At 37.8% G+C, this 20,185-nt stretch overlaps 1 protein-coding gene across 1 annotated transcript in view; it reads right to left on the minus strand.

Annotated features, from left to right (window-relative positions):
- Positions 1–20,185, minus strand: part of LOC149019526 (uncharacterized) — a 74,066-nt gene that overhangs the window by 40,447 nt on the left and 13,434 nt on the right. The window contains 7 exon segments of the mRNA XM_089153522.1: positions 40–155; positions 244–338; positions 2,730–2,836; positions 2,922–2,999; positions 3,098–3,207; positions 10,218–10,454; positions 10,680–10,834. Of these exon segments, the coding sequence (XP_089009648.1) occupies positions 40–155; positions 244–338; positions 2,730–2,836; positions 2,922–2,999; positions 3,098–3,207; positions 10,218–10,454; positions 10,680–10,834 (898 nt within the window).

Below are 20,185 nucleotides of genomic sequence, written 5' to 3' on the forward strand. Positions count from 1 at the left end.
GCAAAATCCATGACTAAAAGTATGAATGCCTAGATGTACCCGGGCTAAAGTGTCTGAGCTTCCAGTTACAAAAACGGTTCCATTAGCATTAAATGCACAACAAAGTATTTGATGGTTCTGAGGGCCAGTACTTGACAAAGGACCATTGCTTTGTCCTACAAGTTTCATAATTCCCATGTAAGCACCTGTCAGGCAACTCCACCAGTTAACCAACATAACCAGAAATAAAATAACAAAAACTACCAGCTGTGACTTCAGTAGGCCTTGGAACGTAAACTCGTGGGCTGCAGTTAGAGTTTCTAGCATCCCATATCCGACATGTACCATCATCTGATGACCTAAAAAGAAAAAGAATCATTGTAGGTTGAGAAGCAATTTGAATTGCTGGACTATGAAAAAGAAGTATTCAAAACGAAGGCTAGTTTCTTTGGGCAAAGCAAGGTCAATTAACCTTACAATAAACTGATAAATATTCATTTTCTTTTTCTGTTGTACAATCTTAGAAGTATAAATAAAAAATTTTGACAGGGATGGGTATCAGCCATTACATGAAATAGGAAATCAAAAGTCAAAAATATAAAAGCAAGTTGATATATTAACAATACCAATTATCAAATGAACATGGATTTTGACCTTCATGGGTGGTGGAGGACCCCCCCCCCCCCAAAAAAACACCCCCCTAAAATAAAAAAATAAAATAAGACTTTAAAAATTCATCAAATCATCCATCATTAAATCACTTTGCAATTCTTCTCCAGAAGAAGCTTAAGGAGCAAATTTGTAATAAACTACACCAATGATTTACCATTGGAAGTTTCTAAGAAGCTTAAGGAGTAAAATTGTAATAAACTACACCAATGATTTACTATTGGAAGTTTCTACACCTATTTACATCTTCAGAAAAAAGCGAAGGTTCACTCCCACAACCCTGATCAGACAAATAATTAACTCCTTCAATATTCTTCTCTTGGAGGATGAACCCTAGGTTCAGGTTACACACCCTGTACCACCGGACATCAAATCCCAAAACAAAAACAGAGGGGTTGGGGACGAATTTAGGTCAACAACAGGGTCAAAGTCTTCCTTCTCTGATGAAGGTCAGACTTTGACCAAGGTCACAACTTAGAATAAGCAAATCCAAAAATACAGCAAGGCTTCAATAATCAAGTAAACAGCAAAAGTTTGAAACCTGTAAACTAAGATTAGTGATTTCTGATAACTGTCGATCTGCACTATTTTCTGGTCAAAGGTGCCTCTTAGGAGGGCCTTTGACACCTCAAAACGTGGTGATCTCCCAGCTAGATCTCTTACGACTCCCATTATTGATCTCAAGGATAGGGCCCAACAGGCATCCATCAGGGTTTTCAGGTGGTTTTTTCCAACAATTTAATCCTACATCTAGCAGTGAAAAACAGAATATAGCCACCGAACCACGCTCCACCCCCCCCCCCCCAAAAAAATGACACTGAGATTAAACAAATCCCAGCAAGCACAACAGAATGGCAATAACAGTACAAATTGATAATTGAGAAGGAAAAAGCAACCTATGGCTTCCCACCAACAAACCTGGATCAGGATCCCACTGATTCCAAAGGTTTTTCCCTCCTTTAATTAAGTCTCACAGCAGTCCATTGGAGAAGAGAAGCACTTTTTCATAATAAAGTAGTAGGAGCTCTTGGCTCTTACAAACTCTGAAAAATTAACTAAAAATTGTGTCCATTCTACAAAACTGATACACAATTTTCAAGCAATATGGAAATCTTTGGGTTTTAGGGTCTGCCCAGGGGGGGTCTAAAGGCAATTGAATAACTAGTTAATAACTGGATTTACCAGCCAATGTTAGGAATATGGGGGCTTGTGGACCCAGCCAGTGGCTGCTTTAAAGTTATAAATAAGGCCTGTTTAGCAGGATCTTTGATTTTCAAGTTACTTGGTAAAGGATATAACGTCTTTAATTGATTCCAACACTAAGAAGATAAAAAATATGAATACAGCTAATAACATCCTTCATCTATCTAACTACAAAAAGAGAATAAAGGTTCCAAACAATGTCAAATAATTGAGACGCAAGTAGTTTTGCTGAAAACCGTCATCACAAACATAAAGGAGATTTTTTTTTTTTTTGGTGGGGGGGAAGGTATTCCCAACAGTATAGTGCTATCCCTTTTTTAATTAAAGAAATATAAATTTGGGGGGGGAAGAAGAAGAAGCTTTTGCCATAAGTTATGTAAATACATGCATTAAAGCAGAGATATTGAAAAAACTTAGATGGCTGAGGAACAGGATAAACTTTCCAAATAAAAATAAAAGAATTGGCACAAAGGTATTTAGGTGAAACCATAAGTACAAATTAGACTTAAAATAGATCACCAAACAAAATATCCCCCCCCCCCCCCCCAAAAAAAAAAAAGAAGAAGAAGAAGAAGAAGAAGAAAAAGCCAATGATACCAGATGGCTTTTCTAATGATTGTGTAACAATCTTGTCCCAAAACCAAGTTTTTAAGTTCAACCTGCAGCTGATGACCTTTTTTCAAACTCCCCATTTAAGGATGCATCATGGAACATACTGCCAGAGATTATCCTAGGACAAACATTTAGTCTCCCAATATTAAAACATCAACAAGATAAATTATTGGAAAGGTGTGAATATTGCCTAAAATTTAGTAAGAAGACGAAATGGGGGTTCTATGGAATAGCAACTACTGGTAAAATCGAGGAAAAAGGCTTACGATAAAAGCTGATAAACGGAGCTAGGCCTAGGACTGAATGCAATGGCGGTAACAGCTCCGGTATGTCCTCGCAAAACCGATATTGGACACCCATCAGGCAAACGCCACTGTATTAGACCACAAGAAACTGTTAAATTATCAAAGCAAATGAAGACAAACAAGACTGGTCACCATAGGTAAAACAAATCTTACAACTCGAATGACAAAATCATTTGATGAGGATGCCACCAAACAATTGTTTGAACTGACAGCCAAATCCGTGATGTCCCCCTACAAAAAGCATTTATACATAAAAATGAAGTATACTAGCATAAGGAACAAAGACAAACCATGCATGCATGTCTAACATATAAACCGTCTAAACTCACTTCATGCCCACGGCAGCTAGCCAAACAAAATGCAGTTTCCATCGACCAGATTTTTACAAGGCGATCATCTGAACCTGTAATCACATATCTCCCAGTGCGATCGAATGTTGCTACAGGATTTTCCATCAAAAAATAATCTATTAGGTACCAATCATTCGTGCCAAAATTCAAAATGCACACTAACTAGGGGAAAAGACTAAAAGCAAAAATACTGACAGAGCCAGGATGGAGGCTAGATACTCCACTGGAGTGAAGATGTGATTCAAAAAAGATGTTAAACATGATCCATATTATGGTCAGACAAGAATCCAAACCCACAGTGCAGATTGCAGAACTTAAAAGAAACTTAAGTCTGCACAGGTGTTTATGATTGATGAGAAATCCTAAGCTGAGTTAAATCATGGCAAAATGATACAACCATCAGCGCAACCAGTACCTTTCTTTATTTTATTTTATTTTTTGTTTTATTTCACTAAAATATGTTGCATAAGGAATGAGAAAACAAGTTACCCGTTTTTCAATATTTATTTTTTTACATTGGGTTACAAAAAGTGAAAATCGCAATGACTTGGTTTCTGGGCAGTTGGACACTATCCCTGTAAGTAACATCGGCTACATTTCAGCCTACCAAACGGTATTCTCTCTGTAGCAGATTCATGTTCTGATGAGCTAGCTCAGCTTTGGATTTATTTTGGTTAAACGCCTAATCCACTGGGTATTCAATAATATCTTTCTTCTTGAAGAATATCAATGGGTTGCATTATCATAGAGTTAGTAGGCTTACTGTTGTTGTTGTTGTTGTTGTTGTTGTAGTGAACGAGTGTTCCTATAAGGATGTGATCCTGGTACAGTCAATAATAAACACACAATAAGGAGTGCATGAGTCATACTGTGCAGTCTCTTCCCTCTTCTCCTTCCTAATTCCCCTTTCTCGCTATTTCCATTTATTTTTCCTCTGCTACTGTAATCGCTGTTATAAGCTTTAATCCAAAAAAGAATCACTGTTACAATATTTGGTTGACTTAAATGGAACTCCAAGTCTGCAAGGAAACTCAAGCTGACTTGGTGCTCCAGATAACAGATCAGTTCCTTCAGTTCCTCAACACAACCAGATACCACATTCCAGTAAATTGTCAGAGTTCCCCTTATCGTCGAAGTCATCACCTGCAACTGTGGGTTGTTACTATCACTGCCGGTAATTTCAGAGGCTTGTCAGTAGATCATTGTGTATTGGTTGGTGTTTCACTGATCTGGACTGGATCAAGGAAAGAACATAGTTTAAGAACTCGATTTCAGAGCCCAACTCAGTCAGCTAAAATAAACAAGTTGGAATGAGGTCTAACCAAACTGGTGCACCTCATTCGGTTGAAATGGAACCCAGGTTTTGGTTGGATGCATACAATCATAATTATAATAAAATACCGAGAAATATAGAGATCCTACCAAGAAATTAACTAGTGGCCATCTTGTCTCACAATCCCCCCCCCCCCCCCCCCCCCAAAAAATAAGGGGGAAAAGAAAAGAAAAGAGATTACCAAGATATTCACAACTTCTCAATTAATGAGAAAGAATTACAGATATTCTCCAACCAGTTTTTAAAAGCCTGAGATGATTTGAAGCAATCTGGAGAACAATCCCCAATGAACTTCAGGTTGGATAAGTTGGATAAGGTTGAAAAAGGCAGTTCTTTTTAATTGCCTTGAAAGATCTAGTTTCTGTTATTTAAACCCAAGACCCTATAGTCACAAAACCCCTATTACTTCACCTCCATTGTTCTCACGCAGGTTTTTCCCCACACACACACCCCCCAGAGTTTTGCTCATTTTCACTGGAAGCTTGGTCGGAGCTCCACCTAATCTGCATCAGGTTTAGAGCATCTACAGCAGTGATCAAGTGAGAACCTGGTGGATCTAGTGCTGGTGTTGGGGGAGCAGGAGTTGGAGTAGCTTAGTGGCTTGTTTAGTTTACACATGTGCTCTCGACCTCTCATGATCACTTTTAAGTACAGCGATCTTGTCATGCAAAATTGTGAACCACCGAACATGTTTGCTGTATTATTTGACCTTAAACCTTTATGTTTTCATATATATCAGGTACTTCATGTTTTATAAGTCTACATGTTCACTCCTTCAACATAACGATTTCAAAGCTAACGTTGAGTTGGAACTCACGTCCAAACTTGCTTTCTCACAAATCTAAGGCCATCAATGTATTTAGAAAACCTAAAATAGGGTATTCCAACCCAAATTGCCCCCTAAAACCCACCGAGATGGGCACTAAATTGGCTCAAATTAAGGTGGCCAAAAATATCATAACGGAGATTTTGCAAGATCCCAATTTTCTGAGCCACTCTGATCCCTATAGAGATCTAGATCTCAAACCATGGAGGGTTTTAATAAAACCAGAACCTACCCTTAGGCTAAAGAGCCTAGTGGGGAGGAGAGGGGGTGATCAACCCGAGGAAAGAATATGCCTCTTCCTGGGGCAATCTCTCGCGAGATCTCGCCACCTTGAAAAACCGAGATCTCGACCATCTCGTCGAGATATGTGATTTTTTGGCGTCAACTCAGTGGCCCATCTTGGTAGATTTTAGAGTCCCAATTGGGCTGAAACTTGGTAGTTAACCTATTTAAGGCCTTTTGAACACATTGGTCTTGGATTTGTCAGAAAACAACCCTAAGTATGATATCTAAGTTTACCGATAATGTGAAACCAAAATGTTGTAGGATTAGAGAATGCAAGGTTATACAACATGTAATATAGAACCTTTAAGGCATATAAATGAAAAGCAAGTGTATCAAATGCATCAAATAACCTACAAGTCATCAAAATTCCATCCATATGAATATCACAATCTCAATTTTCAAGAATAGAGTAATAAAAATATACAATCATTAGAAGTTCTACATAAATCATTAAATCATAAGTTCATCAAACAAGCAGAGAATGATTGATCTTCCTCCGATGTTGTAGATGTGCTAAGAGTAGTTGCAAGTGAAAATCTAGCCGAAATCAGCAAAAAAAGGGCGAAAATTGAGAGTTCCAGCAAGCTATAAAGAGATTCAGGGCGAAATATCATGAGATATGACAAAATCTCGAGCAAGATATCCCAACTCTCTGCTCTTGATCTCCATCTCGTCTCACTTCTTTGAAAAAACAGGATCTCCCATCATGATTACAAGTAGGTTGAACGAAACTTTCCTTTTGACTTCAAGTAGATCGAGTCCCCATTCTAATGAAGAGGTCTGAAGTTAGTGGTCCATTTCTTGGGATTTCACCACATCCAAATGCAATTTATAGTGGCACAAAAGCCCAATTTCCCGATTAGGTCACACAAAGTAGGACCTCCAAAAGTCATGTTAACCCATATCCAATCCCTTTCCAAAGGGAGAAGGCATATGGTTTAGGACCAGAATTTTGCAAGGACTCCTTTTCAAATAGCACAGGCAAACAGGGCAAGCAGAGAAAAAATGATTTGAGCCTTCAATTGCATTCCAACAGAGAATGCAATTCCTAGGGGAAAAAATGTGTCAATTCCATAGGAAAGATTGCATTACAAAGCAATTGAAAAAAAAATCCCAAGCTATTAAGTAGTGCCCATGGAACAAAATTTTGTGAAATGAACTGCCAAGGCAAAATAACGAAATGAAACACGTTTCGCCAAGATTTCGGCAACATTTCAATGCCCAGCGAGAATTGGCAATAATTGAAAACCCCAAGGGCAGCCTCTGTAATTTTGGTTTCAAAACCCACACTTCAACAAAATTTCGTTCAAAAGACAGCAGGGGAAGGGCAAAAATTCACCCCCAAACTTGAATTTTGATAAATTTTACATAAAATCTTTTGATTTCTTACATGGATCTTCTTGTTCTTGTGTGGAACTTGCAGCAAAAGCGTGCCTTCAGTGGATCGAGCCTCATTTCAGCTAGATTTGGGGACTTTTAATCCTAGAGGTATAACATTCTTTCCTAAACTAAATTTTTTTAAATGCATGTTAGGCAGTTGTTCGATGGGCACAAAAACAATATATGTTTAATACCGTGGACCAAGACAAAAAAAAATCCCAAAGTGGATTGTTTTTCTTATTTCCCTATGTTAAAAATCTATTTTCCTACATAGAAAATCTAAGAAATATATATGATATACAACTTGCATCGTGATGGAATAAATATATGTCGAACTCCATGGACTCAGGGGATGGATCCAGCCTGACACAACAACTTCTATTAGATAAGACTATGTCTCATTCATTATGTATTGTTATTGTGGACTGTTGATATCTTGTAGGATGTATGTTCGAATTTTAGCACCTGTAATCAGCATAGGGACTGAAAAGAAATTCAGAAAGAAAAAGAAGAATAGAAGAAGACTGAAGAAGAAAAAGGAGAAGAGGGAGAGAGATTGCATGTATGTTGGGCTCTCCCCTGGAACTTTATTATAATGTAAAACCAAGTCTTAGTTTAGAAAAGTTTCCTAAATTGAGTTGCAGCAAAAAGGAAAAGTACATATTGCATTGAATCTCTCAATCTACTAAAAAGGAAACTATCCTAAGGAGATTAGTTGTCAACCAAGCAATAAGAAAATTAGAAAGTAACCAAAATAGAAAATAACTAAAATAGAGCATAACCAAAATAGAAACCCTAATTTTTTAAAACTTGTCACCAAGACTGCTTCTCTAAAATAGAAACTTCTCCAAAATAGAAAGTTGTACAACTTGTGCACCAAGGCTGCTGCAATTCTCAACAATGTATCTTATTCATTCATTGTTTGTAATTTTTAACCGAGTATTGAGTTCTACACTTCTACTTGTATATTGAATTCTACTTGTTCTTGTATTTGTTATTGCATTTAATGAAAATTTTAGTGTTCTCTTTCATAATATCAAAATTCACTCTTTGAGGAAATGCATATCCCAGATTTTCAGTTCCTCCTTCATACAGTCAGTCACATGAAGATCAAGAACACCACTTTGAGTTAGGTATTAGCCTATTATGTAAAAATAACACTTTCATTGTGTTTATGAGCCTCAACTCAAATTAGGCTGTACACCCACCGAAACATGGCATTGAAACATAGTACATGTTTGTACTATATTTCGCCGAAATCTCAGCAAAATCTGTACCAAGTTAAAGATTAGTTCTTGGGTCTTGGATTCTTCTTTAAGAATAATATTCTTAACCATCTTTATTTACAAAAAGAATTCTTAGTATTTAAAGTCCCAGGGGAATCTATTTTCAAGGAGATTCCACTGAATCTTTGATTATAATTTTGGCAGTTGAGATTAATTGTAATGGGATCCTAATCTACAAAGGAATCTCACTTAGGTTTAGAGTCTTTTAGTAGGCTGTAAATAGCCTATTCTTTCTTTGTAATGGGGAAGTCTGATTATTGAACAAGAATACTGAGTGTAGAACCATGGTTCCTGTTTGAGGGGGCCACAGCGGATTTAAGTATGTGCTTCTCAAGATCAGCAGCAACTCTGTCTAGCACTCTTCTTCCCAGAAATTCCAGCAAGATCCAAGTATGTACAGCCAGCCCTAACCCCTCTCCCCACTCTCCCTCTCCATCGCAGGTCATTCCCACCCCTTTCCCTTCAATCACAGAAGCCCCTCCTCCCCCCCCCCCCCCACCTTCCCCTGTTCTGCACAAGCATCCCCATCCCCTCCCCTACTGCCGCACCTTGGCAGCAGCATCCCTAGGCCCCCACGATACCTCCAACCCCCTACCCTACCCGCAACAATTCCCTCTGCCCCTTCCTCTCCCTTTCCCTCTTTACCCTCTCAGCCCCTCTCTCTGTCTCCTTTTCCTGGCAACAGAACAAGAAACAGAAAATAGAAAGAAAAGAAAGAAAAAGAAAGAAAAGAAAAGAAGAGGAAAGCAAGGAAGAATAAGGAAGATTCTTATCCTAAATCCAGCTCATATTATTCCCACCATTATTTCACCCTTCTTTAGGAATAATCTCGGACAGCCCATTGAGAATTTGTCAAGCCTCAAACTTAATTCCCTTCCATCCCATCTAGTTCTAGTCAACCCCACCCATAACCTTTACATTTAGATCCCCATCTTTATTTTTAATAATATTATCCTTCCCACCTAGACCTGATAATTACTTTGCTGGTTCAAAAAGAAATTATCCTGGGCAACCCTAAATTTTAGGGCATCCTTCAAGAAACCCTAACCCTAAAATTGGGCTTTCCATCACCTCCAAACCCTGCAACAGTAGAAACCTAGTGCACTGTGCATGCCTGTTTACTCTTCTAATCATGTGCCGAACTTTGTAAGCTGAACAACATAATTGTGCTGGCTGCACATCACACGCTAACAGTAACCAAGTTATCAGGAAAAGACCTTTTGTTTTATGTAAAGATCTTCAATGATAGATCCCAGGCCTTCAAACATGGGAAACATAGCATACTATCTTCTATAATTATGCATTGGGTGTCTTATGCACCCTCCCCTGCATTGAACTTAAGTTTACCACCACCTTGCTGTAATATTAAAATCCTACAAGGTCTTTGGCAGAAAGACACAAAATATAGGCAACAAACTAGGAAGAAAATGTGAGGAGAGCCACTAAGTGATCAAAATTTAATAGTAGTGCAAGAATGCACGATAAATAAGGAGAAACAGAATCGAGACCTAGAGATATCCCAACGTTCACATTTGAGAAGGGATGCATAAGAGAAGTTTAAAAAAAAAAAGTAAATGAAAAACAATAAGAAATGACTATAAGTGCAAGCAAAAAGAAATGACTATAAGTGGAAGCAAAAAGAAATGACTGGTGAGTGTTGGGAGAAGTCAAAAAGAAATGACTGTAAGTGGAAGCAAAAATCAGATGATCAGCTCTTTTGTTTCTATGTGCCACCTCTAGTTCTATTAAAAGAGCATCAAAAGTAGCAGGTCCAATAACTACCCAAAAGTGACTAGCAAAAGATACCGTGGATGCCAATCAAATAGCAAAGAATAATTCTTTTCCTTTATCATTTTTGTGTGAACGTTTCATAACCCTAAGGAGTGCACCCAAGCATACCATTGTTCATCAAAGAATATGAAAGGGTAGTCCAAATTTGGATTCATGATTCATATTGCAAATATCAGAGTTAGAAATAGAAAATAGTACCACAATAGACAGCATCCCGATGGCCCCTTAGCTTCTTTATATTTTGCATCTTTTGTACCATAGTTGATGGTTTAGCAATGGCATAACATGCCGCACGAATGGATGGAGCACGATGATGTTTTGTGAAACCACCTCCAACTTCCCTTAAACTTAGACCATGCACCTGATCAGCCTGCATGTGTGGCCAACGCAAGTAGCTAGGCAGCTGATAGATTTGCTTATCTTTATTCCTTTGCGCTGAATGGAAACAGATAATGCATCAAAAATAGGAGGAGAATCAAAGAAATAAAGTAATACACCAGTTTAAGGGAAGAAATACATAGGATACTAGAAATGCAGTAAAAAACGAGACCAGGTTATACAAAAAGGACTGAAGTAATTGACTGCATATTCAAAAAACCACAATTCCAGCCACTAATAAAAGAAATGCCAAAAGTAGATTATTATATACATATCACATACATTCCAATAGTGAGAAGGAACCAGATCCTAAGAGTGTCGGAACATCAGCAGCATTTGGTGCGTTTCCTCCCATCATACCATGCAATGAAGGGGCCGTATTGAGTATCAGTTGCTTTAGAAGCTTTACCAAATGATCCTTTTCAACATGAGGATACCTAAAAACACAAAACGACATAATAAATCAAATTATTTATATTCCAGAAATGTTACATTGAAACCAATATGGGAGAAAAAAGTGAGATATTGGCATATTGAATGATGTGGAAGCCTTAGCAATACATGTTTGATATGATCATGTGATAATATCCACACAATTAAAATATAACCATGTTCATGTGTTGGTGGTTGACTCAAAGGTTGGTGACTTGCAGAAGCCAAAACATAGGGATTTGACTTTTGTGATAGAAAAATCAGATTCCCCTTTATGTTGGCACTCAGGTAATTTGCCAATACAGATTTCTTTTCCATTTTAATATGTTTAGCTATGCTGACAGACCTTGTTAGTTAAGTAAAGATCAAATAATATATATATTCACTTACGGTTTTTAGCCACATGGTACAATCCCTACCATGTCACAAGTACAAACATGCTTCATCATCATGTCAAGCAGTTCGGTCAATACATTATTTCTAGTCAGTAGAAAACAGTCAACAATAGACAGAAAGACAACGTAGGGCTTCTCAAGCCCTCCAGTTGGGGTTGTAGGGGGTTGATTAGAGTTTTAGGATGCATAAGGAAGAGTCATCAGGTGATCTAGGGTTTTCAGGGATTAGTTAAGGTGGCAACTTAGGACCGAAGGCTAGGGTTGGGAAGAAGAAGAGGATCCCAAAGGGGGAGGGGATTCTCTGGTGTGAATTGGAAATTACGGGATTTAGGATTGTGGTCGAATTAGGGTTTTAGGTGGAAGAAGATGAATTGTCGAATTCTAGGGTTTCTATAGGGGTAGTGAAGGCTAGGGTAGGGATCGAATGCTAAGTGGAAGAGAGGGAATGAAATCCTAGAAGGGAAAAGTGTTTGGTGAGGGAATTGAGAGATAAGTAAGGGTTCTTGGGGAAGAAGAGGATGTTTCAGATTTTAGGGTTTTAGTTGGTAATTTAGGGTGAGGGTAGGGGTCGAAGGTTAGAGAGGGGGAAGGGAGAGGAATCCAAAGGAGGTGGGAGTTGAAGGGAGGGATCAAGAGATATGGGAATTAGAGATTAGGGAAGAAAGTGAGAATGCCACCGGGATGGGGAAGGGTTTTAGACTAAGTACGATGGGGGAGAAGAGAGGGGGGAAGGTTGGGGATGTTTTGCTTAGTGCTTACCAGTTGAGAGCTTGAAGAAACTGACCCAAAATCCTAAAACCCTAACCTAACTTGTGTTCCGTATCTCGTCTCTAGTTTTGTTTCCTATGCTAACATATCCTCCACATCCCACACTTGTTTATCTACCATTGAAAATAATTCTCTCCCTAAGTTTGTTACAGAGACCTTAACTAGTCCAAGATGGGTAGTTGTTATGATGAAAGAATTGTCCGCCATACATAACAATCATACTTGTGAATTGGTGCCTTTGCCTCCTGAGAAGAAAGCCATCAAATGCCAATGGATGCTTGCTATCAAAGTTAGCCTGATGGGAGTCTTGCTCGTATGAAGACTAAACTCATCACGAAAGGATATGCTCAGGTGTACAGTGTGGATTACTTGCAGACCTTTTCTATTGTTGCTAAGACAACATCGGTTAGGATTTTAATCTCTTCGGCTGCCATGTGTCAATGATGACATCGGTTAGGATTTTGATCTCTTTGTCTGCTATGTGTCAATGGCCTCTATTTCAGCTTGATGTTAAGAATGTTTTCCTCAATGGTGATCTCCACAACGAAGTTTATATGGGGCAGCCTCCAGCATTTGTTGTTCAGGGGGAGAGTGGTCTGGTGTGTTGTCTTAAAAAGTCTTTGCATGGGTTGAAGCAATCACCTCGGGCACGGTTTGGTCAGTTCACTTCCATGGTGATAAAACTTTGGACTGACTCGTTGTGACAATGATCATTCAGTATTTTACTGTGGCTCTAGCACAAAAAAGTCTATTTCTCAACATTTATAGTGATGACATCATTATCACTAAATATGATTCTATAGGGTTAGATAAATTGAAATTATATTTACAACAACAATTTCAAACTAAGGACTTGGGAAGATTGAAATATTTTTTGGGTAAAGAAGTTCAATCCAGAAAGGGATTTTCTTGTAATTTGGGTCATCCTAGGAGAAGTTATGACAGAGTCCTTGTTAAAGTGAAAGTCTCAAGTCTATAAAGAGTTCTAGTTCGAGTCACCTTCTAAGGTTGAGTCCTAATATGATACACTCGTGTAAGGCTATAAATAAAGCATCTTTCGCTTGTAAAGGAGAAGTTGGATTATTGAATAAATTGAGAATTGAAGGTGAATATTGGAGACATGGGTTTCTTGAGGAAGGAAGCCTACGGCTGTTGTGGAGTTCTAATTGTTTCTGCTATCCGAGTGCTACCCCCTTTCTCTCTCACAAGTAAGTGCAATTAGACCCCATCCCCAATGCCCCCTACCCTTCTTCTTTCTTCTTCTTTCGTATTCTTTCTTCTTCTTTTTCACAACACCCTTTCTTCCGCATCCCCCCTAGCTTGCGGCAATGATAATTCCTCCCCAAATCCAAAATCCTAGGTCATCCCTCTACCTCCATAACCAAGTTATAAGGCATCAGTTTTCACAATTTTGGGAACGCCAGGATTGGCCAGGTTAAGGCAAGGAATTGTTTTGACCAAATTTTTGACTGTTTGAACTTTGAATAGCCGTAATATGATCAGAGGACCATGGTTTGGGATTTTTGTGAGCCGAGAATAAAGGGGTTTGCAGATTGTTCCAATTTGCGGGATGAAATCCCAGACATAGTTGAGGGCTCCCAAGAACCGTTGTAACTGTGTTTTATCATGGATTTGATCAGGAAATTTCTCATAAAAGGTCAAAGATTTTTCTATACGTATGATAGTTCCTTGGCAAATGTTATGACCTAAAAATCTGATTTTAGTTTAGTTAATTCCATTTTCTTAAGTGAAATGACCAAACCATTGTTCCTGATAATTTGTTCAAATGTTTGATATGTTCATCAAGGGATTTGCAACATACGAGAACATTATTGATATACACCAAAGTGAAGTGTTGGTATGGATTCAGGATATTGTTCATAATGTTCTAGAATTCACTAGGAGCATTTTTTAAGCTAAAGGGCATCACATTCCATTCGTATGTCTAAAGGGGACAGTGAAAGTTGTTTTATAACAATCTTGTTCATGGATTTGGCTTTGCCAGAACCCAAATTTCATATCAAATTTGGAAAAGATTGTGGCTTGGTGGATTTTTAGAAGATTATTTTTATTGGGGATAGGATACCGGATCCATTGTAGTACCTTATTTAGAGCTTTGTAATTGATAACAAGGCAAGGTGTCCCGTGTTTGATTTCTGCATTTTTGTTGACATAAAAAGATGCACAACTCCAAGGAGATTTACTAGAGTAAATGAGTTTTTTTATGTAGTAATTCATCAATTTATTTTCTACATGTTTCTTGTAATTTATGGATCATTTGTATGGCATAAGCCTTGGTTGGGATATTGTTTTCAATGAATCCTTTTTATGTAAGGTAACCTTACAATGTGTTGTTTGTGATGCTAGAAGGCATCTGGAAATTCCGAACATAAATCTTTTTTCAAAAAGATTTTTAAATTGTTGGATTTGTTGTTCTATTTTTGGTTCAGATAAACGTTCTTCAATACATTTATAGTTGATTTCATTTCAAGAATTGGAGTAGTTGTTGTTTACTTTGAAGTTGGTTGATGGCAGAAACTACAAGGTCTTTTAATTGGTTGATTTTATTGGTTTGTGATTTTTCTAAAAATTCAAAGAAAACTTCTTTTCCTTGAATATTGGTAGTTATACCATCATCAGTGAAGGTAAAAGGTTTGATAATCTCTAGGAAGGGATGTCCTAAGATGACATGTGTAACAATACCTTTGACAAGGATAAAGACTTGTTTTAGACATATTTGATTATTACATATGTGAACATTTGATAATTTGTAATTTACATTGAGACTTTGCCCATTGGCTCTAGAGAGTCGGTGAGTGGTTTTTTTGTAATATTGGTTGGAACAAGACCTTCTTTTCTGTATCTATGTTGTTAATTTCATGTTCTAAATCAAATGAACTATCTGTTTCAACGAATAATTGGAGAACGGTATTTCTAGTTTGTTCATCATCGATGATAAGATTGATCTTTTGGACTACTTGACAGTGTTTTGCCAAGTGTCGAAATTTGTTGCGTTTGAAACATTTGCCTTTGAATGGGCGGTTCTGTTCATTGTTAGGTTGTTTAGATTGTTCCTCTTTGGTGGGTGTTTCATTTTTAATAGAAGTATTTTTCTTGTTGTATTTGTGGGATTTGTAGTAGGGTTCAATAAGACATATCAATCCTTGTCTTTATACCTACTGGATGTTTTATGGTGATTTTTTTGGATGTTGTATGGTTATTTTTTTGGATTTGATTGGGGCAAAGCCAAATTGTTCATGGAATCCACCTAATTCGTTTTTATAGGCTTTGGATTCTTTATGGATTTGTTTTCATAATCTCATATCTACACACAAGGCAAGAGCTTCCTCATGTATTAGGCTTATGATATTACCGTAAGTTATATTTAAGGGATTTCTCCATTGTTCTCTTTTCTTAATCTTTGTTTTAATTTCTCAAAAAACATTGTTGGTAATCTTGTGATAAATTTCTCTTTCCAGAACGATGAATTTGCGTCATCTCTGATTAGGACTTTGGACATGAAAGCATCCTTATACCATTTGAATCGGTGAAGTCCTTTACATTTTAAATTTGACAATTATTCAAAAGACCTATTTTTCAATCTAGAAGGGTCTCCTATGAAATGAACGATGATGGTGTAAATTAAAATATTTACAGCATCCGAGATTCATTATTTTCAAAGATTGGTTCGCCATTTTCATCTAATCGAATGGCATTCAAAATGTTCAAATGTTGATCAAGGATGAGGATGTGATCCCACCACCCTTTTAATTGACCAGTAAACCTTGCTACAAGGAGCATGGCTATGAATTGGTCATTTGTTTCTCGTAAACGGTAAGCATTAGCTAACACCGTCATTTGTTAGGAGTTTATTGTTGATTTGGTAATCGGTCAGACCATCTATGTTCCATTCATAAATGATTCCAGATTGGTATTGGGCTTGGGCTTTACCTTGTTATTCAATGAGCAAGTCAAGGTAAGTAGGCCTGCGGAAATAATGGAATAGTTGATGGGTATTGTTTTTAACAAATTCGATTTCTCGCACTAACTCAGGTATTAACTCAGTTGAGTCAGACGAGTCAAACTCTGAATAATCATCCCAAATTGTTTCAATTCGGTGAGTATTAGATGAAGATGCTTCAGCAGCTTTAGCTAGAGTATCAAGAATGATGAGATTGCTTAACCTGGACTCAATTTTGGATGAAGATGCTTCAGCAACTTTAGCTAGAGTATCAGGAATTATGAGATTGCTTAACCTGGACTCAATTCAGTGAGTATTGGATGGAGATGCTTCAGCAGCTTTAGCTAGAGTATCAGGAATGATGAGATTGCTTAACCAAGTCTCAATTCTGCTAAGCATTTCAGATTTGCTTAATTCTTTTGCATGAGTTTTAGGGATTTGGTAGGATTTAGAGTTGGTTTGGGAGTTGCTCCGATAAGTGATAAGCTTTGAGAAAGTCGTTTGAGATGGCACGGCCACGTTCAACGGAGACCTATAAATGCCCCTGTACGGAAAAGTGATATAATCCAAATTGAATTAACTAGAAGAGCTAGGGGTAGACCTAAGATAACCTTAAGAGAAGTGGTGAGAAAGGATATGCATAGCTTAGGCCTTGTACTAGCATGGCCTCGAACAGAACTGATTGGAAGGCAAGAATCCATGTAGTCGACCCCATTTAGTTGGGACAAGGCTTATTGTTGTTGTTGTTGTTGTTGTTGTAGGGTTTAAACAAAGGGGTATTAAAAGATTGTTTTTGTTCAATGGCAAGCTTAGTTGTTTCTTTTTGTTGCTGGACTAAGTTTTCAACTCTAGTCAGCTGTTCACTAATTTGTTTGACGGTGTGAATTAGCAAAATTTAATTGTTCAACACTTTTAAGACTTCCTCGTTTGATTCCTTCTTTATTTTTAAAAGGGGCAGCTAAAATTTCTTCGCCTGAGATTGTTAATTTAATTCATTCCATCGGGGGATGAACAGATGTGATTTGTTCTTGGTTTAATTAACAAACCATTTTTTGTAAGGATTTGTGGTTACAAACCCGTTTACTCGATAAATGCTTGCACCAATACTCCAATCCAACCCATCATCATGAAATTTTTTCAAACTCATCGTCGAGGCATGAAACACTGATCAAAACGAATACTTTATTTCAAACAAGCCATTCAATAGCTCATCAACAAGCCACTCCGACCTAAAATGGAGACAAAATATCTCATGACTGCTACCATTAATCTTGGTACATTTACCCAATATTATGCAAGAGCTAAGTATAAGATCAATGAAATGATTGCATGATTAAACAATACGTTTAGTACCCACGACTTGAAGTTGGGTAATTGTTAGCCATGATGACACTAAAGAATGGCACATAAGTCATGACGTCAATATCGGCACCCTATTACCCAAGGTTAGATATGGGTTATCGTTACTACTCCGGCACTAATAGTCTGATTGTCCTATCAATGAAAGGACAACCCTGTTTATCATTCTAGGTTAAGAATGGTCTAGCCAAAACCTGGCCTAGTTAAATTGGGTTAACCAATTTGAACCGAACTAATAGGGAAAACAATGTCTTTGACACATTAAATGCCCTAGAGAGGTTCTAAAAGAAATACAGAACAATTATCAAACCAACAGTTAAGATTTGGCAGACAAATCTTATGGCCACAAATGAAGATGCCTTTGGCCTTAATTGCTCCTTCAATCCATTGGCTAGAAGACAAAGTAACTTTCAACCACATCAATCCATCAATCTACTGGCTAGAAGACAAAGCAACTTTCAACCACAGTAATCTACCATTCCTTTGGCTAGAAGACAACCTACTTTTAGCCACAGTAATTCAACCAATAAGGACAAAAAGTGTTTTCAGAAATAGTGTTCTGACAGAAAACAATATTCATCTACTTTCGGCCATATTAATTCAATCAACGAGGACAAAAGGTGTTGTCAACAAAAGATGCTCCCACAGAAAACACTATTCATCTACAGTGCTGCTGCGCAGAATAATCTTGTGTTTCTACACTACACACCACGTGTGTGGACCCCATGATTTGAACAATTGCAAAGCACAATGCAGTGTTAAATCTCATCAATAAATTGAAGAACATTCGTAGCATTTAGGGGGGCGACTTCAGAAGACTTCACTTTAGAATACTCGTTCACCATGAACAACTTGTAGTTTTTCATCTTATTTTCATCATTGTACACCATTGAAGATCCTTTTCTCTATATAGTATCTATATATATATTTGGCTATTGTTTTGCAAGACATTTGAGAATCCTTGTTTAGGTGAGTCAAATAGGTTGGGATCCCACAACTTGAGTCCACCTTAATCTCATTACTTTTAGGACTCCATATCTACTCTTAGAATTGGATTGGAGTCCTCTAAAGTTAGTTTAAGTTATAGTGTTTTTTAATGTCAAAATAGTTGAGTAGTAGTTGACTTTGTTGGATAAGCCAATTAGAGTACTAGTTGGTTTCCCAACTTAAAAAGTCTTTTTTTATTTCTTATTTGAGGCTATAAATAAAGCCCTCCAGCTATGTAATTTTGATGTCAAATGAAACACAAATCGAGGGAACCCAGGTCGTGGTCTTCTTGGGAGGACCACAGCGGAAGTTGTAGCTTTCTTTCTTCAAGTCAAGCAAGTATTCTTCAACCTACAGCTGTCAATCAATACCAGCAGCAGCCTTCTCTCAACCAAGTACAACTCATTCCCTACCCCTTCCCATGGTTGTTAAGGCGACAAGGCGAGACGAGGCGATAGAGGGCAATGAAAACCAAGGCGACACCGAGCAAGGTGACAAGCCAAAAAGGGGCCTAGGCGGCCGCCCACTTTGACAACCTTGCCCCTTTCCCAACCTTAATTACCCTCCCAAACTCTAAAACCATAACCCTAATGCCCATATCACACTTTTTCTATTTTCTGTAATTTTCAGATTTTTTCTTACACCTAAAATTCAAAGTCTATCTATGGCGATCTAACCGTTAGATCTGTCCCAAACTTTAGGAGCAACCTCCCAATTTCATACCAATTGGACCAACCCAAACCCTAGTCTAACCCCAATCCTAGTGAAACTCTCATAACTCCCAACCCCTCAACCAAACCCTAAATCCTCTTAGGATTACCTTCTCTACCTGCCCTCCAAACCCTAACCCCAACTAAGAGTCCTAAGCCAAGTAGGAAACCTAATTTTGAACCATAGCTTGAAGATTAATTCTCCAGACTAAATTCTGATAAAACAGAATTATTTTCTTCAACTTTCAGACCTAAAACAAATCTCCCCCAGTCAACACTAGACTACCCTAAACTTAACCCTCAGACTTGGTCTTCAAACTAGCCTATCCGCAGGGTGAATTGAAGCATTATCAGCTGTTATCCACTGAGATTTCAATCCAAACAGCAAGGATTTAAACCCTAATTTGCTGCAGGTTCTCTTTGAGAGGATCCTAAAGACTGGCCAGACCCTGGGTTACATCAAGGTGCATAGCAGAAATTAAGAGTGATGATAGAAAACACTAGAAAAAGAGGAAGAAGACAAAGGAGAGAGAAGGAAATGGGAAGAAGAAAAGAGACAAAGCATAGGAAGGCACACAATCATGAATGAGCTGATTGATACATTCACCTATTTGATTCATCTTGGAAAGTAGTCTCACAAAACTACAACTTAACATGACATCCAGTAGACAAGTGACAAAGCTACCCTTACTCAAGGGCAGTTAAACTTCTAACAGACCCAACTGGGGGGGGGAAAGAAGGTGGGGGGGGGGGGGGAGTTCTGTTGAAGGTGATGCTTTTCAGCGTCACAGAGACCAAAGACCAGCCAAAAATACGTGAGATTTTTTAGTATTGCTCTTTTAGCGCCAGAGGCAGGTGATAATTGTCTCAATAGATTGAGCACTTGCTTTTAAGAATATCATGGGGTTGCCTATAGAGCTAAGCGAGATAGACCTTTAGATTCTGGCACTTAAGACATAGGAGAGATGTATTGTAGGTAGTCATGAACTCAATCAGTCTCAATAGAATTTACAAAGTGTTGAAATAAACGATTGTAGTAGAATGGCTTATTGATCCATGATCTCAAGCCCTCTATTTATAATTAAGTGGAAAGTAGACTATTACAAGGAATAGAAGTTTACATGAATGCAAACTCTAATTTAACTCCTATACAAACTCTTATTAGACTCCTAATAG

Source organism: Hakea prostrata, chromosome 4, assembly GCF_041222555.1.
Source record: "Hakea prostrata isolate BN-2017 chromosome 4, UWA_Hpros_2, whole genome shotgun sequence".
In the NCBI taxonomy this organism is placed as follows: Eukaryota; Viridiplantae; Streptophyta; class Magnoliopsida; order Proteales; family Proteaceae; genus Hakea; species Hakea prostrata.